This window comes from Triturus cristatus, chromosome 8, assembly GCF_964204655.1.
Source record: "Triturus cristatus chromosome 8, aTriCri1.1, whole genome shotgun sequence".
Lineage (NCBI taxonomy): Eukaryota > Metazoa > Chordata > Amphibia > Caudata > Salamandridae > Triturus > Triturus cristatus.
The window spans coordinates 293014970-293042797 of record NC_140591.1 but is presented as its reverse complement, the minus strand read 5'-3'; the positions used below and the strand labels follow the sequence as shown (position 1 = coordinate 293042797).

Below are 27828 nucleotides of genomic sequence, written 5' to 3'. Positions count from 1 at the left end.
CCCCCACCGAGCACCCAAAGTCCGAACTAAGGAGTGATAGGTCAGGAACTGTCCGGGCGGTAGTCCCCCTTCCTCCACCAGCAAGTCGCACGAAAGGAGCTCTCCGTCTCGTACAGATCTCCTAGGGTCTGAATGTCCGCCTCCCGCCACTGTGTGAGCGCAAGGGCGGTAAGCGGTCCCACTCCACTGGGGGTGCCTTCCAATGGCAGCGCTGGCGCGTACGGGAGCACGTACCGAGTAAGGAATAGGCTTCTGCGGAAACATCGGCACGCCACCGCAAGGAGGAGCGGGGCTGGGGTTGCACTTCTGGAGGCCGGGTGGAAGAGTACCAACAACTGCTCGAGTGTGTACGGTGGGCCCATGGACGCAGTGTCCTCACGACCCCTATCCGCTAACCAGCGCGCTATCCACTGCAGTTGGGCCGCTAGGTAATAATGCTCGAAACAGGGTGCCGCCAACCCTCCCTGGTCCGTAGGGAGCTATAGTTTCTTGAGGGACATCCTGTGTCGGCCATTCCCCCAGATGAAGTTCCCAAGGAGTTGCGACAGCTTGGCGAAGAAGGCCGCTTGAATGTATAAAGGTAGGTTAGCGAAATAGTACAGGAGCCGCGGGAGGACTACCATTTTGGACAGCGCCACTCTGCCCGTGACCGTGAGCGGAAGCGTGTTCCAGAAGCGTACTTGGGATTTAATGGCCGTGAAGGCCCTGCCCAGGTTACCATCTATTAGGTCTGCAGGCTGACGATAAATGCGGAGTCCTAAGTATCGGAAGGTGTCACCCCTCCACTGCACTCTGGTGCCATTTAAGACATAACCAGGGTCCTGCCGCCCCTCGCCGAACGCGTAAAGGTAAGATTTGCTGGCGTTCACCCGGAGTCCCGAAAGGGCAGTAAAATCACGCAGGACGTGGGCCAGCTGAGATGGAATGTCGTCGACGTCCCGTACATACACCAACAAATCGTCTGCATAAAGTGACACCTGATGTACAGCGTCCCCTAGTGGTATGCCAGCCTCCGTTCGCTCTCGTATAGCCGCTGCCAGGGGCTCCATCGCCAGAGCGAACAGGAGCGGCGACAGTGGGCATCCCTGTCGGGTTCCCCTGCATATCGGTATGGCGTCGGATATATACGGCCCCAGTCGCACCCGCACCTTAGGGTCTTTGTAAAGGAGACCCACCAGTCGTAATAACTCTAAGCCAAGGTCAAATCGCAGCAGAGGTGCCGAAGGATACCGCCATTCCAGGCAATCAAATGCCTTTTCCAGATCTAGTATGAGGCAGCCTGGCCTGGGCCACTCCCGTGTACTGTCTGCCGCCACCCTGAAATATCTCCTCAGGTTCAAGGACGTACTGCGCTTTGGCACAAACCCATTCTGGTCTGTGTGGACTAAGTGTGCAACCACTGGCGCCAAATGCTCCGCTAGCACCTTAGCTAAGATCTTGCAGTCAGTGTTAAGGAGCGCCAGCGGGCGGTAAGAGCCCAGGTCCGTAGGGTCCCGGTCCGGCTTGGGTAGAGACACCAAGTAGGCCTCACTCATTGAGGGAGGTAGTGCGCCTGCCTCAACCGCCGCCCTATATACCTTGAGGAGGTGCGGCACCAGATGCTCACGGTAGGCTTTATAAAACTCCGTAGGCAACCCTTCGGGGCCCGGAGTTTTCCCAGATGCCATTGAGGAGATGGCGTCTCCTATCTCTTCCAATGTAAGAGGACAGTTGAGGGCCTCCATCTGCTCAGCAGTGACCGTAGGCAGTCGCGCCTGTCCAATAAACCGCTCGAGATCCTCCCCCGAGCAGTGACCCTGCGCACGGTACAGTTGTGCATAATGGTCTGTCATGACCCAATGAATGTCCGGGTGGGTGCACATAAGCTCTCCCCCTGGCGTACGTATCGCCGCGACTGGGGTTCGGGTAGTCTCCTGCTTCAAGAGCCAGGCAAGCAGCCGACCTGCCCTGTCAGCCGATGCGTGCGTGCGGGCCGTGTGTGCCGCATAAATCAGGCACCTCAGGCGTTCTAGGAGCTCAGCATGTTCGGCGCGTAGGTCTGCCAACTGTTGTGCTCGTGCACCACCCCCCTCTCCCTCCCGCTCATGGTGGAGTAGCCAGGATTCGAGACGGGTGAGCGACCCCGCTATCTGCCTCCGCATATTCCATGTGGTCCCTAAACCATGACCGCGAATCACTACTTTAAGCGCGTCCCATTCCACCCGTGCATCGCTCACTGTGCCCTCATTGAGCTCGTAATAGGAGAGGAGCGCGTTTTCCACCGAAGAGCGGAAGTCCAGATCTTCCAGCGCCGTGGGCTGGAGTCGCCACGTGGGTATGGGAGGACGACTCGCTTCCCAGCTAAGTCGGAGCCTCAGGGGGTTATGATCAGAGTGTGTGCGCCCCAAATACTCTGCGCTCTCCACCAGTGGCAGCAGCGCCGGGGATCCCACCATCCTATCCAACCGCACATGTAGATCATGCGTAGAGGAATAATAGGAATAGATTTGATCCGTGGGGCACAGAGTACGCCAAATATCCAGTGCCCCCCACTGTGAAAGCCAGTCGACCAACGCACGCGCCGTGGAGGCAGCGGCCGCCGCGCGGAGCGGTGGGAACAAACTGTCCAGATGCACATCTAAGACCGAGTTAAAGTCCCCTCCAAGCAGCCAGGGGATTCCGGCGTACGGCGCTATCGCCAGCGACAGTCGCGCGAGGAAGGGTATTTAGTCAAGGTTCGGGGCATAGATCGAGGCCAGTAATACACTCAACACCAGCCTTTTACTTTGCAAAGACACACCCGAGGTAGAGATTCCCTATGGTGGAGACCCTATGATACCTTTAGGATGAGGGATTGCTTGGTGAACCATGAGACAGGGGGGTAACCATGCCAGTGCTGGTTCTTCCTTATATGGCCACTTAGGCAATATAGGCTTACCTGGTCAAGGACAGCCTTATCTCCTTTCGTTTGGGGGGGGGGGGGCTGTGTAGGAAGGTGGATATCTGACTATGGTTACCCCCAACTTTTTGCCTAGTGTCCAGCTGGTTTTTCGACTTAGTTGGCCTGAGATCCTGCCATTCAGGGTCTCAGGCTGTCTGCTCTCTCTTTAAAATGGACTCCATGTACCCTAGGTACATACACAATTGGTAAGGATCACCTTATTGGACCCTGTACAGTGTACCCTAGGTACCCAGGGCATAGGTGTGTACCCTAGGCCTCCCAGGGGCTGCAGCATGTATTATGCCACCCCTGGTCTGGCCTTCCAATCAGAAACAACTGTCTGATCACTCAGCTGGGGCAAGGTCGTGTAATCACCCCTTGCTTAGATATAGTATACCTATATCTACCCTTAAAATAGACACATGTGTACCTATCAGCCACTCCTATGGCAGGCCTTAACAATCCTGGAGGCAGAGTGCTTGGTAACATGTGAGATGGTGCTCTAGCATGAGCTGAGCCTGTCTGCAGCTTTCGGAACCATGTCCTTATAGCTGTTCTATGATCTAGCCTACCATATACTCTTAAAGTGCCTTATAATCTTAAACGGTTATGGTAACTATGGTTTGGCTTTATCAAAACATGTCGTGTAAGGTGTCTAACACTTTGGAATAATACCCCCATACCATTTCTGGTGATGAGGATATTATTCCTCCCTTCCAGAGGGAGAGACATGTTAAAATCCTACTTTGCTGTTTAACTCTGACCAAAGCCTCATCATCACAAAATGGATGCTGCTGCCACAGACACGAATCTGACCTCCTGCAGCTGGGAGTGATCCCGGCCAGGGAGGCTTGGACAATAGGTTTCCTGCTTGGGGAGGTGCTAGCACCTCCCCAGACAGACTTTAGTGTATTGGGGCAGGGAGGGCTGAAAAGAATGAGACATGCCTGGGGCACAAAAGGTGTCCCGTGCATAGTCCAGTTCAAACCGGTGCTGGGGCACTCCAGCCCCAGTCCTGGCGCGAAACTGGACAAAGGGAAGGGGGTGTAACCACCCCCCTCCCAGGTCCCACCCATAAGGCGTGACCTAGCAGGTAACCCAGCCCCCCAGATTTGGATAAGAGTGGTAGCTGGGCCCCAGGAGATTAGATTATCCTGAACCTCAACTTGAACAGAAACTCTGGACCTTCGACATTCGACGAAAGAAGAAGACTGAAGAATCTCCCTTGTGGCCAAGGAGTGGCTACCCTGTGCAAACAGGCACCATCAAGAGAGTACCCTTTGCTTTGCTGAAGTTCTACGAGGGACCGACTGCAGAGCCCGACCAGAGCCTTGACTTCCAGACTTCTCCGACCCTGATCCACATCCACAGCCGAGCTGAGATCCGTGGAAGCGACGAGAGACGTGGGACCGGCTACCTGGGAAAAGTGGCTAGTATCTTCCAGCGCAGCTTCTGAGGCACCCTCGAAGTTGTGCACCGGGGATTGAGAAGCCCCAACCCCAAGCACCATCTGCACCGAAGATCAGCCCCCCACACTCCACGAGTCCTGCGTGCGGCCCTTCTGCATTTTCCTGCTTGCCGCGCCTGTCCGGTTGCTTGCCCGTTGGCTAGTGGCCTTTGTGACGACGCATCCAGAAATCTTCACTGCTGGTTTGGCTCCTCCAGACTGGCTCCCGCTTCCTTGCAAAAGAGAAGCACCCCAGACCTTCCTGGTCTGCACCAGAAGCAAGTCCTCCGTTCTTCGTGGGTTCCGCTTGCCAAGGCTTGGTGAGTCCTAGTTCAACTTCGACGCCGCCGACAGCAAGAGCCTTCGTGGGACAGCTCGCCTCCTGGTCGTCCTCGACGTTTCCTGGTCCCCGTGGCTGCAGCGACAAGCTTCACCTTCACCTGCAATCTTCACGACATCGCCTGGTTCCTTCCTGGTTCCACGTGGTCACTGGCTAGTGACCTTGACTCTGTCCCTTCTGCTTGCAGGTATCCTTCCTTCTTGATCCCAGCCTTGGGATCCACCGGACACTCTTCACTGACTGCCTGTCAGCATCTTTCCTTCAGGCATCCATAGGAGTCGACGCCGAAACCCGACGCAACTTCACACCTATGCACCCGCAGCCCATGGGCTAGGTAGCTTGGGTACTCCGGTGCTCATCAGGGTATTGACTATCCTAGTGTCTAGTTCTCAAGCCTCGACTTCCTAGTTACTCCAGAAGTGTCCTAAATCTTATTATTTCCAAACTGTACTATTTCTATCGATTATACGCATTACGCGTGAGTGTTTCCACTCTGCACCTGAATCCCGTGGGCCTCCCACTTCCTAACCTTGGGTAGTATAGTGTAGCCCCAGCGATTCCCTAGGCCTATCCTATTTCCGTGACAGTGTTCCTTATACCACTTACTTAGTATATGGTTTGCGTGGCCCCTAGGGCCTAACTGTATTACTTACCTGTGTGACTTAATGTATGCTTGAATAAGACTGTGTTGTACTTACCTCGAATCTCATAAAGAGTGCTGAGGGTTTGACTAGAATAAATACACTTTATTTTATATATATATATCTGTTGTGGTGTCCTTTCATTTGGTATTTAAGGGGTTACAAATGGTATAACAGCTGGCTTCACATGCCATTCAGAGTTTAGCCTAAGACTGCTCTTGTCCATGCTACCACTAGGATAGCTGGTCTATAAAGTTGACTTTACAACCAATCACCATAAGGGTTGTTTGGACTGATACAAGGTGTACACTAGAATTAGTGACATCTTTTATCAGGCCAACTTCTCACAGGAACTTCATCCACAAGTTCTTCATCCATTTTTTCACATGTGGGGACACCCAGACATAGATCTGTTGGCCACACACTCAAACGCAAAATGCCCAACCTTCGCCGCCAGGTATCCACACCCATTGTCCAAGGGCAATGCGATATGGATGAACTGGTCAGGCAGATTTGCGTACGCTTTTCCGCCACTCCCGCTCATTCCAAACAACAGTCTCTCAAGATGATCCTGGTTGCGCCAACATGGTCCCGGCAGCGATGCTTCACAACACTCCTGGAACTCTCAGTCGTTCCAAACCTAAAACTACAACTCTCCCCAAAGCTTCTTACACAGAACCATGGAGAGATAAGGCATCCAGATCCAGCTCAACTAAACCTAGCAATCCGGCTACTGAAGTCCTAGAGTTCGGTTACCTTAACCTCCTACCGGACTGTATGAACATTATTAAAGAAGCTAGACGCCCTAATACTAGAGCTTGCTGTGCAGCCAAATGGAAAAGATTTGTCATTTACTGCAATAACAACAAAATTGACCCACTAGATGCCTCAATTCAAAACATTATTTGCTATTTACTGCATCTACAAAGATATAATCTGGCATACACATCCATAAGACTAAATGTTGCTACCCTTGCCACTTACCTACAAAACAGACAACATTTGTCATTGTTTAGGGTACCTGCTATCAAAGTGTTTATAGAAGGCCTTAAAAGGATAATTCCTCCCAGAATCCGACCCTCTCCAGTGTGCAATTTAAACATTGTCCTTACTAGGCTAATGGGTCCTCCATTTGAACCTCTGCACAAATGCGAACTGCAGTTCCTTACATGGAAAGTAGCTTTCCTCGTCACAATCACCTCTCTCAGGAGAGTAAGTGAGATCCAGGCTTTAACCATACAAGAACCATTCTTACAAATACATCGAAACAAGATGGTTCTTGGAACAAATCTGAAATTCCTTCCCAAAGTAATCTCTGCTTTCCATCTTAATCAATCTGTGGAATTACCCGTTTTTTCCCAAAACCAGATTCTGTAGCAGAGAGCGCCCTCCACACACTTGATGTCAAAAGCGCTATACATTATTACATTGACAGAACTAAACCTTTTAGAAACGCAAACCAACTGTTTGTAGCTTTCTCTCCACCTCATAAAGGAAACCCCATCTCCAAAGCAGGAATTGCCAGGTGAATAGTCCAATGTATCCAAATATGCTACCAGAAGGCAAAACAAACATTAACAATTCCCCCTAGAGCACACGCAAAATAGGGGCTTCCATGGCATTCTTAGGGAACATTCCCGTAGATGACATTTGTAAAGCAACCACATGGTCTACAACACACATCTTCACTAAACACTATTGTGTAGATGTACAAGCAAAACAACAAGCTTCTGTGGGCCAGTCTGTTCTTAAAACACTTTTTCAGACCTCTGCAACAGATAAAGGTGAGCCCCGCTAAGGGAGAGCACTGCTATACAATATATGCACAAGTGTGTATTCTACAGCTCATCTGCCTCGAACGGAAAATGCTACGTACCAGTATGCATCTGTTCTTGACATGTAGAGCTGCAGAACCACATACGCCCACCCGCCTTCCCGGTACCTCTATCTGTTCCAGGGTTATCTTACTTAGATACATTACACTTGAACATCTTTTCTGTTTCTTACAAACTCCATCATTTTACCTCATGGCGAAAAACAATCTAAAGATGGAGTCGATGCCCATGCGCATTATCGTCCAAAGGAGGAGTCACCTATCTCGTGACTAAAAAGACTTCTTCCAAGACAACAACAAAGTGCAAACATCTGAGCCCAACACCAGATGGCAATCTAAGCACAAGTATGTGATTCTGCAGCTCTACATGCCAAGAACAGATGCATACTGGTAAGTAGCATTTTCCTTTCATGCAACACTACAAGACTATTGAGTTCTGTCCTTTACCCCATCAGACTAAATCCAAATCTACAGGCTTTTAAAAAAACTGAAAATGTGCCTCTTCGAAGTAGATCATACATTCCAATGCCACTAACTGTTCTCCCGCTCTGTTTTTCAGTAGGTTTTAGTCCTCCCTTAATATGTTACTTACAAAGTTCTGCGTTGTCCCTGTGTCTTTGTCTGCATGACAGAAATGAAAGAAATAAAACAATAATGAATCTAGATTCGATATGGCTAATGCTTTTTATCCTTATTTTGCGCTTGTGCTACCCTGCAAACATGTTTACCATATGTAAACGTTTTTTTTTTTTTGGTTTTGAACTGATTGGATTCAGATCATATTTATTGTGTGATATTTATTATATCTGACTGTAACTGTGGGGCTACACTCTAATTTACTCAAAGTTTGTACTATTGAAAGATGTTTATTGGATAAAAATATAGCAATTGTGTCTAACTAAAGGTGTCGCGTGTCGGTATTTTGGTAGCTCCTTTGAGTAAGGTGCAATCCTATCACACAGTTATTCAAAAAAGAGTACTGTGTATTGCTGCCCGAAGCTAATAAAAAAAAAATCTTTAAATGCTGTCTAGGGCTGATGCTTTTAGGTCTGGCTATTGACAGCTTTAATTTTTTTATCCTCCTCCACATTTCAGTTATTCAAAACAGTACAGTAACACATACAGAGAGAATGGGCTTCGTAGCAACCCCCTTGTGCCACTGACTTTCATCCAGGCCATGCAATGATTGTATGGTCCCATGGTCAGATTGTGTTCACTATACACTAATACACTTACATTTTCTTTTGGGAATATGAGCCTGTATTTTCTGTGCTGCATAAATAAATGTATCCTGTGCTTCATTTTTGCTCAGAAAAGCATTATCCTGATGGTAGAAAAGAGATAACGTTTCCTGACCAGACTGTTAAGAATTTGTTTCTTGATGGAAGAGAAGAAAGCATATTTCCAGATGGCACTATCATCCGAATGAATTTGTAAGATTTTTGTTATTTATAATTGCTTTTGTGCACTGCAGAGCCTAAATAGTATTGTAAAACCATTTTAATGTCCATTGTTCTGTCATTTTTACATGTTATAACACTGTCATACAGAAGACTAGCAGACATTAATTCAAAGCTAATTGGTACTTATATGCATGGTCTTGCAACAACCTACTGGTATGCACCACCGAAGTCATTACCTTGCCCCAAGCTAAATAGACTTGTAAGTGTTCTGAGGTAATTGTGCTCCTGTTCATACCACATACTGATACATTGATTCACCTAAAGAGAAAAGGTTACCTACATTACTGATCTGCCTTTCTTCTAGTCAAAATAGCCCATTGAGCTTTGCAACATTTTGCTGTAAAACATAAGAGGCCTTGGGGGCCCTAGAGTTTCCAACTGCCAGATGGCCGCACTGCTGTGAGGCTGCACTGCTGTGAGGCTCATAATCCTGCATCATCCACACACTACATGCGGCATCCAGGCATAAAACATATAAAAAATGAAGAGTTGGCGGAGTAAGCTATCCGAGGAGGGCCGGACCCTTCCTTTATCTGCATGAACAGCAGCTATGCTACTCTTCTGAGCTGTTCGCTTGCCTGGCCGGGCCCAGACAGGCTGTCATGCCACAGAGGTCGATGGGACTGAGGGAGCCTGTACAGCGGTGCTGCCGAGAGGAGGTGAGGTGGGGGAGGTGGTGGCCCTGCTGGCACTCAGAGGACGTCTCGGGCTGTGGAAGGCCTGGACAGCGATCGATGAGCCCCGCTGCGGCCTGCTCGTGCTACCCGGAGTGCTGCGGTCGCTGGGAGGGTGGGGCTGCGGCAACCTGAAATCTGAGGCATGGGGTCTGGATCGGGCTGCGAGGCTGTTGCTGGAGAGGCAGGCCTCGTTGGGCCCAGAATCTGCTCGGGATTGGAACTAGATTAGCATGAAGACCCCTGCCCCCGTACATGAACTGGTGAGAAGTACCAATTGCAGCCGCTACTGCCGAAAGGATCGTGTTGTGGCATGGCTGGGGAGGCCCCGTCGTGTGTCGACTGGATTGCACTTAGGCTTGGGGGTAGGCTACCTCTGGCACACTGCTGTTGCACTGGTGCATGCCAGCAACACTGCCTGCAATGATCATCGTTCCTTGGGGCACCTACCTGTGATCGACTGGGAGATGTCTGTATGCCATCCTGCTCCGACCCAGAGGGTGGGAGGGTCCTACTGCGGCTTATGGTTAGTGGGCTCCTCTGGTGGGCCCTGGAAGGGACACTCAAATATACACATCTACTGCAATTTGTCATCCATAATTGTGAGAACCGATCATAAACAAACTGAGCTTTGAGGCTACGAAAGTGGCCAGGGCAATGTCCACTGATCGGGCAGAGGTGCCCACTGAGGTCATTAGACCGGCCATCCATTCTGTTCTTTTACAGATTAAATAAAGCCTAACCTCCACAGACAGCAAGATGGACACCCTGACACAGAGAGTCAACACAATGGCCACATTGACAAAGCAAGATATGCGAATAATTGCAGCTGAATCCTGAAAATCTGCAATTGAGAACAGCATTTCTGGTAACAATGAAAAACTGCTGAATATGCAAAAAGTCCTCTAACTTATACAGTCAAAAAATGAAGATTTAGAGGCGAGGTCTAGGCATAACAATTTGTGGCAATTAGGACTCCCTGAATACACAAACACTAGCAATATGGCCGACTTCATAAAAGGTCTCCTTAAATGCTTCTTCTGCGCCAATGTTTTTTCATCACTATTAGCAGTGGAACGTACTCCTCTTTTATTGGAACCACGACTGCCTCCAGATGCTCCACCTAGACCTGTTATAGCCCATCTGTTTAACTTGCGATACCTGCGTCTGGCCAGGGAACAGCAGCCCCATCTCCACGAGGGCACCACAATATCCATCTACCCGGACTTTACCCAAAAAGTGCAGGAGACAAAGCTCGTTTACATGCCGATCAAGCGCAAACTGCGTCCAAAAGGCATCTACTATGTAATGCTTTACCCTCCGCGCCCCAAGATCACTGGTAACAGCCATTTATCTTCTCCGATCTGCAGTCTGCCTCGTGATTCCTCTGTAAGTTGAAGCGGGGTAGGCCTGCCCCATCCAGCAGTCAATTGGACCCGGTGTAGAATAAGAATGGATAGCTGACACATCTGTTGACAATATGCTCCCTTTGTTCATAATGCCTGACATACTACGCTTACTGTGACTTTATACGAGTATCTGCCCCTATGGACAATTTGTTAGTTTCGGCAGTGGCTGGTATTTCTCCTCCAGAGCAATGTATCACTTCTTAAATACTGAACCAGGATATCAATTTTTTGACTGTATAGACCGGCTGGCCTCCTTGCTCCTGCTGTCTGAGATGCCCAAATGATAGCCCAGCAAGCTCACTCTTGGAAAGGAGGTATTGATGACCAGTACTCTGGTTTCCCCCCCAGAAGGAACTTTGCTGAAGCAGTTATCCCATGGCTGTTCTCAATCATTTAGTCTTTAGGGTGGGATTACTTCACTGGCAGGTTGGGGTGGCTGGTGTGGGTGGAGTGAGGGGGTACACGTGATTGCACGATAATGATCACAATTTTGTATTCTGATTTTCTTAAGGCTTAGGCACCGCTGGGCAGAAGTTCATCATAGCACACAAGAGCTACAGACCTCCTTCAGACTGATGACCTCAGTGCATAAGCTCACTACACCTGTAAACCTGATATCATGGAATATATGGTGCCTTAACAACCCCGCAAAGCTAGACAAATACTAGCTTACTTAGACTGCCATAAGATTGACAGTGTTCCTACAGATGACACATATTGGGACACACAAAACCTCCAAGTTTACAGCATGATGATGCTGCCACAGGTAATTTTTATGTTACTCTAACACCAGGGGGACAACCATTTTGGTTCACCGGTTGCTGCCCCTTACACTCATTGCTGAAGAAAACGACCCGAAGGGCAGTTATGTTTTACAGGTCCGCATAGCCACACAGCATCTTACAATAATAAATACATACAGCCCCAATTCTGACGACCCTGGGTTTATTCGGCAGGTGTGGAGGCGCTGTCACTTGCTGTCACCTGAGACAATATTGTGGGGTAGCGATTTTAACCTGGTGCTGAATAAAAATCTAGATTGTTTGCACCCGCTGACTTGCACACATAATGCTGCAGCTGTGGCTCTTCGCGACATAATACGAATGCAAGATTTAATCGACCTGTGGCGCAATAGACCGCCAGACAAAAGGGAGAGCACTCACACGTCAATGGCACGTGAGCTTGGCTCGATTATTGGTCAGGCACACATGAAACTAGTGGTTGGACTACACACATTGAACATCTCCCAAGTACACACTATGACCTTTCCCCCGTTAAACTTACTATTAATATACTAGCCTTCAAATACCGCACCTTTCGCCCAGCGCTCACTGACGCAACATTTGCAGAGGAAATAAGAGTGGAAATGTTAGCCTATTTTTTAAAAAATTAGACCTCAGTCACATTGCCAGGACTCTTGCGTTTAAAGATTATATTCAAGGGATATGCATAGCCAAGCAGTGCAGAGTGTGTAAAGCAATCCGTAATATTCTAACTGTTTTAGAGAAAGAATTACGCACCCTAGAACCACAATATATCACTAACCCCTCCACGGATATACTATTGGGCATCCGCACCAAGATGGATAAGTTCCATGAAGAAGCAGATTGAGAGGTCAAGCACATGTATAGATTTGGCACTGCCAGGGCATTTGGTGAGGCTGATCGCTCGAGCAAAATTCTGGCTCGACTGGTGACACAGAGTAGGGGTTCCCCTGTGGTGACACAACTGCAGGCTGAGGATGGCACTTTGCTAAAGGAATCAGAAGCTATTTTACATGAATTTGTAGAGCACTACACCAATCTATATGCAACACACAATTCTACTCCATCAGATGACTACAAAACTTCGACAGAGTTGCACTCGTTTGAGTATCCTAGACAAAATCACCTATGCCATCCCTGGCCTTCACAAAGGAAAGTCTCCAGGCGGCAATGGCTTTACGGCTGAATTTTACAAAACCTATGCCAATATCCTGGCACCTAGACTCCAGCTTCTATTCTTTGAGGCATGGGAGAATGGTACACCGCCACCCCTCCATTCAGGATGCCATCCTAATTACAGTGTTAAAACCTGGTAAGGAACTCTTACAGGTCACTCTCGCTAATAAACACTGCCTTGAAGATTTTTGCCAAAATCCTCGCTAACAAAATCTTACTCTTGCTGCCCAATGTGATCCTCCCGGACTAAGTTGGTTTTATACAAGGTAGGTCTACTTCCAAACTTTATTTTCACTTTTGTACCAAATTGATCCAAAGCAGGACACAGTGGCAGTCCTGTTAGATGCCACAAAGGCATATGACTCTGTGGAGTGGGGTTACTTATTTGCCTCACTGGGGTGCATGGGGTTCCCATTGCGCTTTATTTGATTAATTAAACTGCTCTACACCACCGTTAGGTCCAGAGTATGTGTAAATAGCCTGACATCCGACCCATTTGAGATCCAGTGAGGCACGCGGCAGGGATTCCCCTGGCCCCCCCGCTATTTGCCATGGCAACAGAGCCATTGGCCTGCAATATTCAGCAATTGCAAGGACACGGCCTGATTGCAATTTCACCACGCAACTTAATGGTATCCTGATACGTTGATGACATTACTCTATATATCTGCCACCCCTGAAACCTGACCAACGTTACGCAATAATTTACGCTGTTCCGAATACTTTTAGGAATAGCGATCAATTATATTGCCCCTTGTGTAGATAGCGAAGGAACAGCTGCTTGACTATCGTATCCCATGGGACCAAACATCTCTCAAATATCTTGGCATTTGGGTGGGCCAAGACAAGGCCACCATAATAAATGAAAACGATTGCATTTTCATAGACAAAATTGAAGACCAGGTAGGGAAGTGAATTAGACTCCCCTTATCCCTACATGGTAGAATCGCCCTCATGAAAATGGTTCTCCCTACCGAAGCTGCTATATTTATTCAACAACATACCGATCCTGTTGAACAGGCATTTCTTCAACACTCAAGACCCTCATGATTTAATTTGCATGGGCCTATAAACAGCCCTGTGTCAAGTGGGAAACTCAAACTTTGCTAAGTGAGCAGGGAGGGCTGGCGGCACCAGACTCCGAATGATATTACCACTGCGCGTGAGCCCAATATGCCTATTACTGGCTGCACCCTCCACCCTAAATGGTATATCTCACCATCAAGCACGATATTGCCTTCCCATCCCACTCGCCACACTCCTAGGGCAGGTGCCAAAATGCAAGAGTGCTGAAATCCACACAGTGGCACACACATAGACATTCTGGGAGGGCCTGTGAAAGCGGTATGGGTGCGCCATAGTATATTCAGCACATTAGGCCCTCACACACTTTCCTTTATCTTTAAGCACCCAGGGCTCAAATGCATTGGCCAAACTGTCTACCTGGGGGGTGAAATCCATGGGAGACCTGTTTCCGAATGGCGAATTCTTGACTGCCTCTGCAGTGACGGAACGTGAAGGGGCCTCAGTTCTCAACACATTTTTTACTTAGATACGCGCGCTCTGTAAGCAGCGCTATCCCAACTCCCCAAAGGCCCCCACCGAATGCCAGGCATTGACAGCCTTGCTATTGGTGAGGTCTTGCCAGCACATATTCACTAGATTATACTTAAGACAAGCTATGACCCCACTGGTAACACCTGCCGCCAGGGTAGCATGGAAGGCAGGATTAGGAGAAACTGTGACCCAAAAGGAAGGAAACTACAGCTCTGGCCCCCAGTGACCGGTGCTGGCTTATACACTTAAAATACCTGCACCGCACTATACTTAAATTATATGCTTGGTTTTTCAATGTGATTAAATTAGGTAATGACTTTAGACAAAAAAGAAAAAATGTATCTAGTATCACCTTTTCAAGGTGAAAGAAAAAACAGGAGATGGTAATGTAACGGAAAGTAACAGGTTTTTACAACTCTCTTATCCCGAGTAATAGCAGTAAGAGAAATGGAGACGTAGGGGGATAAAGGAGAAGAAAATTAGAGGAAGAGAAAGTAGTCCCTCATGCAGTATCCGGAGTAAGCAAGGTTTGTATGTGCTTGAATAGTCCTCCTTCAGTGGTGTTTGTTCTATATGGCACAATACAAGACTGAAACAGCAGCCCTACCATCCACACTTCAGTGTACATGTAGCGCACCTCCCCCAAGCAAAGAAAGTCTCCAACAACAGAGAGTCCAGTACTTTGAGTATTATACTCTAATGGTGTTCACTTCCACCGCTCCTGCTGCTCCCAAAGAGCTTTTTCCAAGACCAATATTGAATTTGTTGCAAAGTGTGGATTGCACCACCAATTCCAGATCAAAAGTCCATCCACGGTTGATTATTGTTGGATCTCTATATTCTTCATTTATATTAAAAACAGCCAAGCAGCCAACGCGTTTAGTCCAGCTTCAGTGGACTTCATCAGGACTTTGTATCAAAATGTGATCTCCTATGATTGTGGGGAATCAAGACAATGCTGTCTTATTAAAAAATATCTCCCTTGGTTGAACTGCTCCCTCCTATATCCAGGGTGAGTTCACTGTTGCTCTGTGCCTGTGCCGCACAACATATTCTCTCAGGAACGCCAAAATCCGCGTGTTGACCCATATGCGACAAATATATATGAAAATATGGCAGTTCTGACCAATCGGATGGGTAGGCAGTGAGCTCTTCTCCCTTCCCAGAGGTTCCAACTGCCAGATTTTCTATCACATATTAGTATGAGGGAATTCTTAGGAGCTCTCATCCAGATTGTAACTATTAGCCATAGACTGGGAAATGTCACTTCTCACATTGAAGGTTTTTAATATTTAAAGAATTTGACTTCTAACTAGGATTTCTGCTGTCACTACATCGTCATTGCAAGGAAATAGCTAAGATATATTCAAGAAAGTCAGTTTTTACTTTACTGCATGTTTGAAGAGAAAAATACACCCTGTAGGAGAGTAGGATCTGCTTCTTATAGTTACCCCCACTTTTTGCTGATGTTTCACTGTTTTTGACTTAGTCTGGCCGGGATCCTGCTATCCAGGGCCCCAGCCTAGCTTCTTTCTCCTCTAAATTGATTGCATGTACTTTAGGTACACTCCATATTGGATTCTAGTATATGGTATACTATGTACCTAGGGCATAGGTACCCCAGAGGCCTCTCCAGGGCTGCAGCATGTATTATGCCACCCCTGGGAGACCATTCAAAATTACACAACCGGTCTGCTACAGCAGCCTGTGTAAGGTCTTGCACTATATCTACTTCATATCACTGCACATATAAACCTATCAGTCACCCCATGGCAGACCTTATCAATCCTGAAGGCAGGGTGCTAGGTTTTATGTGAGAGGGTGCTCCTGCATGAGCAGATTCCCTCTGCAGCCTTCGGAACCTCTATTCTGGGGTTGTTTGTGATGCAGCCAACCATATACTCTTAAATGCATTATAACCTTGCGGTAAATGCTAACTTTAAAACGGCTGCATGGAAACATGTTGTGTTTGGTGTCAAACACCTTGGAATCATACCTCCACACCAGTAACTGGTGTGGGAGGTATTATTCCACCCTCCTAGAGGGAAAAATATGACAACACCTGTACACCCGGTACCAGCTTTCTCGACCCTGGCATCACAAGATGGATGCTGCCAGCCACAGACACGAGTCTGCCCTCCTGCTGCTTGACGAAACTACGGCAGGGGAAGGCTTGACAATAGGTTTCCTGTCACAGGGAGGTGTGAACACCTCCCAGACAGGCTTTAGTGTATTGGGGCTGGGTGGGTGCACTCCAAGAGTGCTTTGATGTCTGCACTGGGGGCACATTTGGTGTCCCTGTGCATAGTCCAGCTCAAACCGGTTTCAGGAGCCATTTGCTCCTGCTCTGGGGCGAAACTGGACAAAGGACATGGGTGTAGCCACCCCTCTGTCCTGACCCTCCCATAGGTGTGTTCCCAGAGTTTGTCCTATCCCTTCCTTGGGTATAAAGTAGGAACCCCTGACTACAGGACTTTAGATTTACCTAGACGAAACTCTGCTACAGAAACCAAGTACTTCGACTATTTACACTACACTGGATGACTGAAGAATCTCCCTTGGAGTAAAGGAGTTACTCCCCTGCAAGGCAGGCACCTTAAACGCATCTGACTGGTTTGCATCTCTTGAGCTCCCGAGGACTCTGAAGATTTCTGCAACACAGGAGGTGGGTTTCCAAGTGTCCCCGAGGTCGACTAGTGCTCTCAGCAATCCTGAGACCCGCAGCCCTCGTGGGGACCGTGCAACCCATACCCCTGTGCACCAACATATGCTTTTCGGCATTCCCTGAGGCTGTGCTTTGGGCTGTTTGTAGTCCTGACCCCGAGCAGTGTTTCCGCTGGAGATTTCTGGCCTACACTCCACGAGTGTTCAGTGGGTTGGTATTTTGTGATTCCTCTCGAGGTCCCTTCGCGATCCCTGGTCGGTCGACCTGTGGGTCCCTGTGAAGGTATCCTTAACTTTCAGTGGGCTTACCTGGTTGCTCCAGACGTGCCCTGACTCTCCATAGCTTGGAGAGTCCCCAGGATCTTGCTGGTCCTCACCAAAGCATCTTTCCTCTGACCGCGTGGGTTGCAGTTGCCAAGGCTTGTTGGTGTTCAGTCCGGACTCTGACCCCCCCAGCACTCAACATCCTTCGTGGGAAGCTCACCTCCGGACTTTTGTCGTCGTCGTCTCCTGGTCCCCGTGGCTGCACAGTCGAGCTTCACCTCTTATCACCTGAAACACCCGACATCGGTGGGCATTCGTCTATTGTGGCCCTGGTCACTGTAAAGTGACCCAGCCTCTGTCCCCTCTGCTTTCAGGTTCTTCTCCGCTGTCACACCGGACACTTCTCATCTTTCCGGCAGCAGCACTTCTTCACATCACGCCATTGAAATCAACGAGCATTTCCGACACCACTTGACCGTTATGCACCCGGCTCTCCTGGGATAGGTAACACGGGTACCTCGGTACTCTCAAGGGTGCTGACCTTAGAACCTTCTATGTTCCAAAGTGGCACATCTGCGAACTGATTTCTAACCCTAGAAATCAGTTCGCAGAACAGGGAGGATGGGTGGGGCGGTAAGGAATCAATCACTAACTAATGTCTCCTACAGATATATCATTACACAAGTAGTAACTTGTGCATCTGAAACAGACACGTTAGTGATAGATTACTTACCTTAGAATAGATACCCCAGCAATACCAACCCTGGTGGTGGGTTTGCGAATAGATTACACCAGAAAGTCACGGAGAACAGAACGGCCAAAGAAGCAGTCGCTCCGGACCTGACTGTCAAGGCAGTAATGCTTGGTAAACGTGTGCAGCGAAGCCCACGTAGTTGCCTGACAAATGTCCTGCAAGGGGACACCGCGTCCCAAGGCAGTAGTGGCTGCCGTCGCCCTGGTTGAATCGCGATTGGGTCAATGGCAGATAACTCTCCCTTCCCCAACTGGAGCACACAGTGGTGACGGATGCATCCCTCCTGGGATGGGGAGGCCACTTGAGAGAGGCGGAGATCAGAGGCCTCTGGTCTCCGGCGGAGTGCCGGCTCCATATCAATCTGTTGGAGCTTCGGGCGATCCGACTTGCACTGAAGGCATTCCTTCCCTCTGTCCGGGGAAGTGTGGTGCATGGGTTCACGGACAACACCACCACCATGTGCTATTGCAACAAACAGGGCGGGGTGGGGTCCTGGACCCTATGTCAGAAGGCTCTGCGCCTCTGGACATGGCTGAAACATCAAGGCATCACCTTGGTGGTTCAACACCTGGCAGGTTCTCTGAACGCCAGGGCGGACAAACTCAGCCGCCGGTGCTTGATGGATCACGAATGGAGTCTGAACTCAGACGTGGTGCAAGGTCTCTTTCAGCAGTGGGGAGAGCCTTGGTTAGATCTATTCGCCACCAAAGAGAACGCGCAATGTCATCAGTTCTGTGCGTTGGAATTTCCAAGGCGGCACTCGCTCGGTGACGCTTTTCGTCGCAAGTGGAGTTGCGGTCTATTGTACGCATTTCCGCCTATACCACTTCTGCCCAGAGTGCTGAAGAAGATTCGGCACGAGCGGGCCCAAGTCATCCTTGTGGCTCCGGATTGGGCACAAAGGTACTTGTATCCTGAGCTACTCAGCATGGCGATCTCCCAATCCGACTGCCCCAGTCCCAGACCCGCCCCTGCGGAAGCCGCGTCTGCGGCCACGCTGAGGCTTGTGCTGCACAGGCTTGCTGAAGGAACGTGCCTGGGCGCCTCTGCCATGTCCACAAAAGGAACGAAAACCAGGAGTGGCCAGGCTTTTCGTGGAAAAACCTAAGGACTTGGCCGTGGCCCACGAGTCCTTAAAACGATCCAGTGCACTGTTGGCCTTATCGCCAAACAGGCGAGTGCCAAAGGGCATGTCCATGAGTGAGCTTTGGACATCTGGTGAGAACCCGGTAGATCTGAACCAGGCGTGGTGACGAAGCGCCACAGTCGTAGAAGAACAAGTTACTTACCTTCGGTAACGATGTATCTGTAAGAAACATTAGTTAGTTAGATTCCTCACCTTAGAATATCCCCAGGCGTCAGACTGGATCCGGAAGATTTTTCGTCAGCAATACCCCTTGCGCGTCGCTAGGCGTCGTCTGCGGCTCCGCGTCCGTCGTCGGCGTCGTGCGCCGGGATGACGTCGTCGGAGTACTTGGACGCCGCCCTCGCGCGCTGACGTCAGTTCTTGTACATAGCCTTCCGCGCCAGGAACGCAGAGCCATGCAAAGACCGACACTGGTGCCAAAAATAAAATCTAGGGGCCTGAAAGGACAACCTTAACCCTAGATGTCAGTTCGCAGAACGGGGAGGATGGGTGGGTCGGTGAGGAATCTAACTAACTAATGTTTCTTACAGATACATCGTTACCGAAGGTAAGTAACTTGTTCATCTGAAAGAAACACGTTAGTTAGATTCCTCACCTTAGAATAGATACCCAAGCAATACCATCCCCGGTGGTGGGTCTGCGAACCAAGATCACACCAGAAAGTCCTGGAGGACAGAACGGCCAAAGAAGCCATCCCTCCGGACTTGGCTGTCAAGGCAATAATGCCTGGCAAACGTGTGTAGCGAAGCCCACGTCGCCGCCTGACAGATGTCCTGCAAAGAGACTCCCCGTCCCAAGGCAGTAGTAGCCGCCGTGGCCCGAGTAGAATGGGCGCGCAGCCCAACAGGAGGGTCCTTTTTAGCCAAGGAATAGCAAATTTTGATACACAAAACGACCCACCGAGAGATGGTCCGTTTGTGCACAGCTTTCCCCTTCTTAGCGCCCACGTACCCAACAAAAAGCTGGTCGTCCACCCGGAACTGTTTTGTGCGGTCCAGATAAAAGGAGAGCGCGCGTTTTGGGTCCAGACGGTGGAGCCTCTCTTCCTCTTTGGAAGGATGCGGAGGCGGAAAGAAGGTGGGCCAGGTGACAGACTGCCCAAGATGAAATGGAGTCACCACTTTCGGAAGAAAGGAGGGACGAGGCCGAAGGACAACCTTGTCCGGATGAACAGACAGAAAAGGAGGCTGTGAAGATAAAGCCTGGAGCTCACTCACCTGTCTAGCCGAGGTGATGGCTACCAGAAAAGCAGTCTTAAGAGTCAGAAGACGAAGAGGACAATTGTGAAGAGGCTCGAAGGGAGCGCACATCAGGAATGTCAAGACCAGATTCAAGTCCCACTGAGGCATTACAAAAGGGACAGGAGGGAACGTGTGAGTAATGCCTTTTAGAAAGCGTGTAACCACAGGGGACTTGAAAAGAGAAGGCTGATCAGGAAGCCGCAAGAAGGCGGAGATGGCAGCAAGATAACCTTTCAGGGTGCCCAGGGCAGAGCTCTGCAGGGCCAGAGAAAGAAGAAAGAGGAGAACCTCAGAAAGAGGGGCGGAAAGGGGATCCACAGCCTTTGCTGTGCACCATGCCACAAATTTGTTCCACCGGCAGGCGTATACCGACTTTGTGGAGGGACGCCTGGCTGCCAGAATGATATCACAGACTTCAGGAGGCAAGTCAAATGGCATCAACTGCCGCCGCTCAATCTCCACGCATGGAGGTGGAGGCTGGACAGGTTCGGGTGGAGGACCGTCCCCTGCTGCTGCGACAGAAGATCCTCCCGAAGGGGCAGACGAATCGGGGGATCGGTCAACATACTGAGTAGCTCGGGATACCAGTATCTTCGTGCCCAATCCGGAGCCACCAAGATGACTTGGGCCCGGTCGCGCCTGATCTTCTTCAGCACTCTGGGCAGAAGTGGTATAGGCGGAAAGGCGTACAACAGACCGCAACTCCACTCGTGACGAAAAGCGTCGCCGAGCGAGTGCCGCCTTGGAAATTCCAACGCGCAGAACTGCTGACATTGCGCGTTCTCTTCGGTGGCGAATAGATCTAACCAAGGCTCTCCCCACTGCTGAAAGAGACCTTGCGCCACTTCGGAGTTCAGACGCCATTCGTGATCCATCATGCACCGGCGGCTGAGTTCGTCTGCTCTGGCGTTCAGAGAGCCCGCCAGATGTTGAACCACCAAGGTAATGCCTTGATGTTTCAGCCATGTCCAGAGGCGCAGAGCCTCCTGACATAGGGTCCAGGACCCCACCCCGCCCTGTTTGTTGCAATACCACATGGCGGTGGTGTTGTCCGTGAACACCTGCACGACACTTCCCCTGACAGAGGGAAGGAAGGCTTTCAGTGCAAGTCGGATCGCTCTCAACTCCAACAGGTTGATGTGGAGACGAGACTCCCCCGGAGACCAGAGGCCTCTGATCTCCGCCTCTCCCATATGGCCACCCCATCCCAGGCGGGACGCATCCGTCACTACGACATGCTCCGGTTGGGGAAGGGAGAGGCTCTTGCCCTTGACCCACTCGCGGTCCGTGAGCCACTACTGCAACTGTTGTGCAGTGCCCTCCGAGATCAAGACATGGTCGGACAGGTTGCCGTGTTGCTGGGCCCACTGAAACTTCAGGTCCCACTGCAGAGCCCGCATGCGCCGCCTGGCGTGATGCACTAGTAGGATGCAGGAGGCCATCAGCCCCAGAAGCCGCAACACTAGCCTGACCGAAACCCGGGATAGAGGCCGAAAGATGGGAATCAGGGCCTGTATATCCCGGACCCGCTGTTCCGGAGGATGGACCCGGAACTGCGCCGAATCGAGAACCGCTCCGATGAAGAGGGGCTTCTGAGAGGGACTCAGGTGTGACTTCGGCACGTTGATGGAAAACCCCAGCAAATGCAGGAGATCCGCCGTAGTCTGGAGGTGGGAGACGACAGCCTGGGGCGAGCCCGCCTTCAACAACCAGTCGTCGAGATAGGGGAAGACTGGAACCCCTGATCTGCGCAGATGAGCTGCGACCACCGCCATCACTTTCGTGAACACCCGAGGGGCACTGGTGAGGCCGAAGGGGAGCACGGTAAACTGAAAGTGCTCGGGGCCCACTGTGAACCGCAGGTAACGCCGGTGGGCCGGCAGGACGGTGATATGGAAATATGCGTCCTGCAAGTCCAACGCTACCATCCAGTCTCCGGGGTCTAGGGCAGCTAGAACCTGAGCCAACGTTAGCATCTTGAACCTTTCCTTTCGGAGGAAGGCATTGACGTTCCGGAGGTCCAAGATAGGGCGTAGGCCCTCTTTGCCCTTCTTGGGAACCAGAAAGTAGTGGGAATAACAACCACGACCTACTTCTGGACTCGGAACGCGCTCGACGGCCCCCTTGGCCAAGAGGGCCGAAACTTCCTCGCGGAGAAGATTCAAATGATCCCCCGAGATACGGTGGTGCTGCGGTGGCATGGCTGGAGGGGTCGTCTCGAAGGGGAGGGAGTAGCCCCTTCGGACGATTTGCAGCACCCTCCTGTCCGATGTAATGGACCGCCAGTGGAGCAGGTGATGGCGAACTCTGCCGCCCACTGGCGTGGTATGGGCCTGAAAGCTCGGACTAGGAGGGCTTTGAGGCGGATGCTGCCGGGGTGGAGGTGGGCAGACCACGGCGTCCTCCATTTCCGCCACGGCGGAAACCGCGTCCGCGCGCAGGTTGGGTCTGCGGCTGGTGGCTTTGCGTACGTGAGGAGGCGCCCCTTCCTTGGCCACGAAAGGGGCGAAAAGCGGAGGTGTGCGCCCGCGGAGCCGAGAGGCCCAAGGACTTGGCCGTAACCCGGGAGTAAAGCGGTTCAGCGCACTGTCCGCCTTCTCACCAAACAGGCGAGTGTCATCAAAGGGCATGTCCATGAGGGTGTTCTGGACATCCCCGGAAAATGACGTGGACCGCATCCAGGCGTGGCGGCGGAGCGCCACCGTGGTGGAAATCGCCCTACCCAGCGAGTCCGTGGTGTCAAGCCCACAGCGTATGGCGTGCCGTGCTGCATCCCTCCCATCGGCCAAAGCCTGGGTAAGACGTGTCCGGACCTCCTCCGGACACCGGGGCAGCACGTCCTCCACCGTATCCCACAGAGAATGGGAATAACGGTCCAAGAGACAGGCGGTGTTCAAAGACCGCAGGCCCAAACTAAGGGACGAGAACAGTTTCTTGCCAAACTGCTCGAGTCTCTTGGAATCCCGGTCCGGCGGAGCGGTCGGGAAGGAGGATTGGGAGGTAGAGGCCTGGATAACCAGACTCTCGGGGGTGGGGTGTTGGGACAGGAAACTGGGGTCGCCCGGAGCAGGGCGGTGGCGCCTGGCGACGTTCCTATCCACAGGAGGAACTGTGGAGGGCTTGGACCAGGTGCCCTGCAGAACGTCAGTGAGGGCCTCATTGAACGGCAGCAGAGGCTCAGTGGAGCTTGCTGCGGTTTGAAGCACCTCAGTGAGGATGTTAGTCCTCACAGCCACGGCAGGCAGCTCGAGCCCAAGGGCTGCGGCCGCCTTGCGCAGCACCACAGAAAATGCTGCACCCTCCTCCGAAGCCACAGTCGGAGGAGAAGTGAATCCAGTGTCCGGCGAGGTGTCCAGCCCACTGGCCTCCCCCAGTTCATCTGCCCAGTCCTGTGAAAGCTGTGACTGAACAGCCATAGGGTCCTCGAACCCCTCCCAGTCGCCCCCGTCTTCCGATTCCTGATAAACAGGAGAAACGATCGGAACCGGACTGTAGAGATGATAGGTCTCAAGCGGCGCCGGACGCGGCGTCGGTCGACGCCGTTGCGGCGCCGGGTCCGGAATAGGGCTAAACTGGGGTGGGACGCCGTCCGGAGTCGGCGCCGAAGGCGTCGGCGTCGCCGGAGGTGTAGGCGTCTGCGCCGGTGGTGGTTCATTCGCCGGCGCCGGTGGAGGAGTGATCAGGTCAACCGGCGTCGACGGGGGCCCAGGCATGGGCCCCGCGGGGACCTGCGGCGTCGAGACCGGAGTCGTCGACGGTGCCGGGGCCGGAGCCGCCGGCAGGCAAGGTCGCCCAGTCGAGTCCACGGGGCCCGAAGGCGCGCCAGCGGGCGTCGACGGCGGGGCCAGGCTCCTCATGGCCGAGAGGAAGGCACTGACCTCCGCCGGCGTCGCGTTAGTCCCAGGGACCGGAGGGTATGGGGACGGACGCGGCGCCTGCGGCTCCGCCGGAGCTGCGGGGGTGGAACCACCCTGACCCTCGGCCGAGTCGCGCGACCGGCGAGGGGAGTCCGAAGAGCGATGTCGCCTCTTGGACTTCTTAGAGCGTTTGGACTTACCCGACGACTTGGAGCCGGACGATCGATGGGGGCGTCGGCTAGGGCTCCGCGAGCGATCCTTGGACCTCCTCCTGGACCGGGATCGCGCACGACGCGGAGCCGAGTGGCGAAGCTCGAGAAGCTTGCGGGACCGCTCCCGCCTAGCCTTCGAAGTCAGGGCCTGGCAGTCGGAGCACGACTCCGCGTCGTGGTCGGGGGCCTAAACAGTAGAGGCACCGGCGGTGGTGATCGGTCACCGACATCAGTCGATGGCAATCCTCGCAAGCCTTGAACCCAGGCATCCTACCGGCACCAGATGTCGACAGACAGGGATCAAAAATGATCAAAAAGATTTAGTCAAAAAAGACTAAAAGGGGTAGCTCTCCCGGATCTGCGCGTACTGGCGCGGAAAAAAGAAGAACTGACGTCAGCGCGCGAGGGCGGCGTCTAAGTACTCCGACGACGTCATCCCGGCGCACGATGCCGACGATGGACGCGGAGCCGCAGACGACGCCTAGCGACGCGCAAGGGGTATTACTGACGAAAAATCTTCCGGATCCAGTCTGACGCCTGGGGATATTCTAAGGTGAGGAATCTAACTAACGTGTTTCTTTCAGATATCACTCTACCCAGTGAGTCCGCAATGTCCAAACCACACCGAATGGCCAACTTAGCTGCATCCTTACCCTCGGCAACAGCTTGGGTCAGCACAGCTTGGGTCTCTTCAGGACACTTAGGCAACACCTGTGCAACTGTATCCCACACCGTGTGGGAATAGCGGCCCAATAGCCATGCGGTGTTCACCGACCGCAGCCCCAAGCTGGCCGAAGAGAACAACCGCTTATCGAACTGCTCCAGCTTCTTAGAGTCCTTATCCGGCGGAGCCTTGGGAAAGGCACTCTGTGACGTCGAGGCCTGGATGACCAGGCTCTCAGGTGCAGGATGAGTGGTCAGAAAAGCGGGGTCACCAGGCGCCGGGCGGTGATGCCTGGTGACATTCTTATCCACAGGGACCCCTGTGGCTGGCCGCAACCAAGTGCCCAGCAAGACGTCCGTGAGGGCGTCGTTAAAGGGTAGCAGGGGCTCCGATGAAGTGGACGCCGTCTGGAGCACTTCAGTGAGGAGATTAGTTTTGAGGGCCACCGTAGGGAGATCAAGGTTGAGGACCTCCGCTGCCTGATGGAGCACTATCGTGTAGGAGGCGCCCTCCTCCATTGTAGGCGGGAGAGAGGCAAACACCGGGTCAGAGGAGATGTCGAGGTCGCCGGCATCCTCCAAGTCATCCGCCCAGTCCTGCTCGGAGTCACACTGACGGGCAAGAGGGTCCTCAGACCCCTCCCAGTCGTCCTCCACCTCCGCCGCATGTGGTACAGACCGCAGCGGCAGAGCAGGAGCCGGAGAAGGAACAAACGGCGTCGGTAACGGTGCCGAGAACGGCGCCGAGCCGGTGCCGTGTCCCAATGCAGATCCAAGGTAGGAACAAAATGGTCCTGGAACCTGGGCAAGGGCGGGCCAAATGGCACCCACTGCGGCGCCGGAGGCGGAGTTGAGGGTGGCGCTGGGGCCGGAGCCGGCAGCGCTCGACCTTGTGGCGCCGTGGCTGGAGCCAACGGCGCAGGATCCTGTGGCGCCGAAGCTGGATGCGCCAGCGGCCCAACAGGATCCTGACACGGGACCGTGGGGCCCGAGGGCACGCCGGCGGGAGCCCGAGGCCTAAAAAGGAGGTCCATGGTAGCAAGAAATTCTTGCACCTGGGTGGGAGTCGCCGATGGACCCGGGTAAGGTGGGTAGGCCGCGGGACTTGAGCTCCGAAGGAGCCATGGGGGCAAAGCCTCCGTCCCCCCTCATCCGCATCCTGGACGTCGGAGAGAGAACACGCTTCTTCGACTTCTTTTTGTGTCATCTCTTCCCCGAATCCGAGGGTGAAGACTTGGAGCCCGAGGAGCAACAACTGTGGCCCCGCGAGTGTTCCCTGGAACGGCCCCTGGACCAGGAACGGTGCTGGGACCAGTGCTGGACCACTAGCAGCTTCCGGTGCTGCTCCCTCAGGCCTACGGGGCATGGCCCGACAGGACCGGGAGTCGTGTTCGGTCTCCAGGCAGTAGAGGCCGACATCGTGGGGTCCACCATTAACATATTGTGACGGCAGGCCCCACAAGACTTAAATCCAGGCATCCCTACGTGCACCAAGGAAACCAAAATTGTACAGGAGACAAATGTCTCAAAAGGGTAGTCCAAAAGTAACTAAGGTACGTGCTCTAACCGGATCTGCGCTTTCTGGCGCGGAAAAAGAAAGAACGGACGTCAGCGCGCATGGGTGGCGCCTAAGTAGTCTCTGTGACGTCATCTCGGCGCTTACGACGCCAGTGACGGACGCGGAGCCGCACGACGCCACCTACTAACGCGCAGGGGTACTGCTAGCAAAACTTTCCGGATCCAGTCTGACGCCTGGGGATATTCTAAGTTAAGGAATCTATCACTAACGTGTTTCTTTCAGATTAATGGTGTATATCCTACACCTATTGTAAAGAGATTGTCGTGTGCCTCGACCAGTATACAAAATTAGGAGTGTCCAAAACTTCAAAAATTCAGTCACGCACTGATGTTATATTCCTGACCTATTGTAGAGAGAGCTAGTCATATGCTTCAACCAGCGTGCAGGTTTTGGAGTGTGTAAATCTTAAAAACTCCAGTCATAAACAATTTGAGTGAAACGCAGAAAACTACAACTGTCATTTTCTCTCAGTGAACTCCCTATGGTTGTATGTGACCCATTTCAGGATTGGTGAATACTAAACCCCTCCCCCAACAAAAAAAAAGCCACTACACATCTCTGGAGGGTAAAAGGCTGAAACATGTCGACCCCCACTGATCTTTGACTGGTTGAATAACCCTCAGACAGAGTTCTTTGTTTTAATCCTAACCTCCGGATGCCCCCATTACAGTCTACATTGGCGTTTCTCAGCGTTAATTTTAGCTCACATATATTTTTCATTTATTCCCTTCACCACACATTGCTCTCTAATAGGTTTTAGGATGCCTCTCTTTTGACACAAAAAACATCCCTGAGCTCCTACTTCTCAGAGAGAGGGTTGTAGCTCGCATCACGACGAGGTTCGCAATACGATGAGGTTGCCCTATGATGAAGCATACCACCTTCGGGTGGGTGAGGGAAACTGTCCTGTAAAAGGGATAGCCCAGCACTCTTTCTGATATCACACCCAGGGCCCCATTTGTTTTTTTTGTATTCTGAAAGGGGAAGTCGTCCCCAGCAGGTCTTTAAATTTCCTCGGGCCCTCTCTTGTGTGTTCTTCTGTCAGCATGCATGACCTTCCGCCACAGCACAGCCAATTGTCTGCTCCAGGGAAGACTGAGGACGCATTTCATCAGAAACATGGCTACAGCTACTGCACTGAGCGCTGGTGTATCCTTGCAAGACCTCTGCCATGCAACTACCCAGAGGAGCAGGCACACATTCACAAAGCACTACCAAGACA

The 27828-nt window shown here is 51.8% G+C and overlaps 1 protein-coding gene across 3 annotated transcripts in view; it reads left to right on the top strand.

Annotated features, from left to right (window-relative positions):
• CPAP (centrosome assembly and centriole elongation protein) overlaps positions 1-27828 on the top strand; it is a 521976-nt gene that overhangs the window by 491184 nt on the left and 2964 nt on the right. For all 3 annotated transcript variants that reach the window (XM_085621543.1, XM_085621542.1, XM_085621541.1), the window contains one exon: positions 8495-8615. In XM_085621543.1, coding sequence (XP_085477669.1) covers positions 8495-8615 — 121 coding nt within the window. The remainder of the gene's footprint in view (positions 1-8494; positions 8616-27828) is intronic.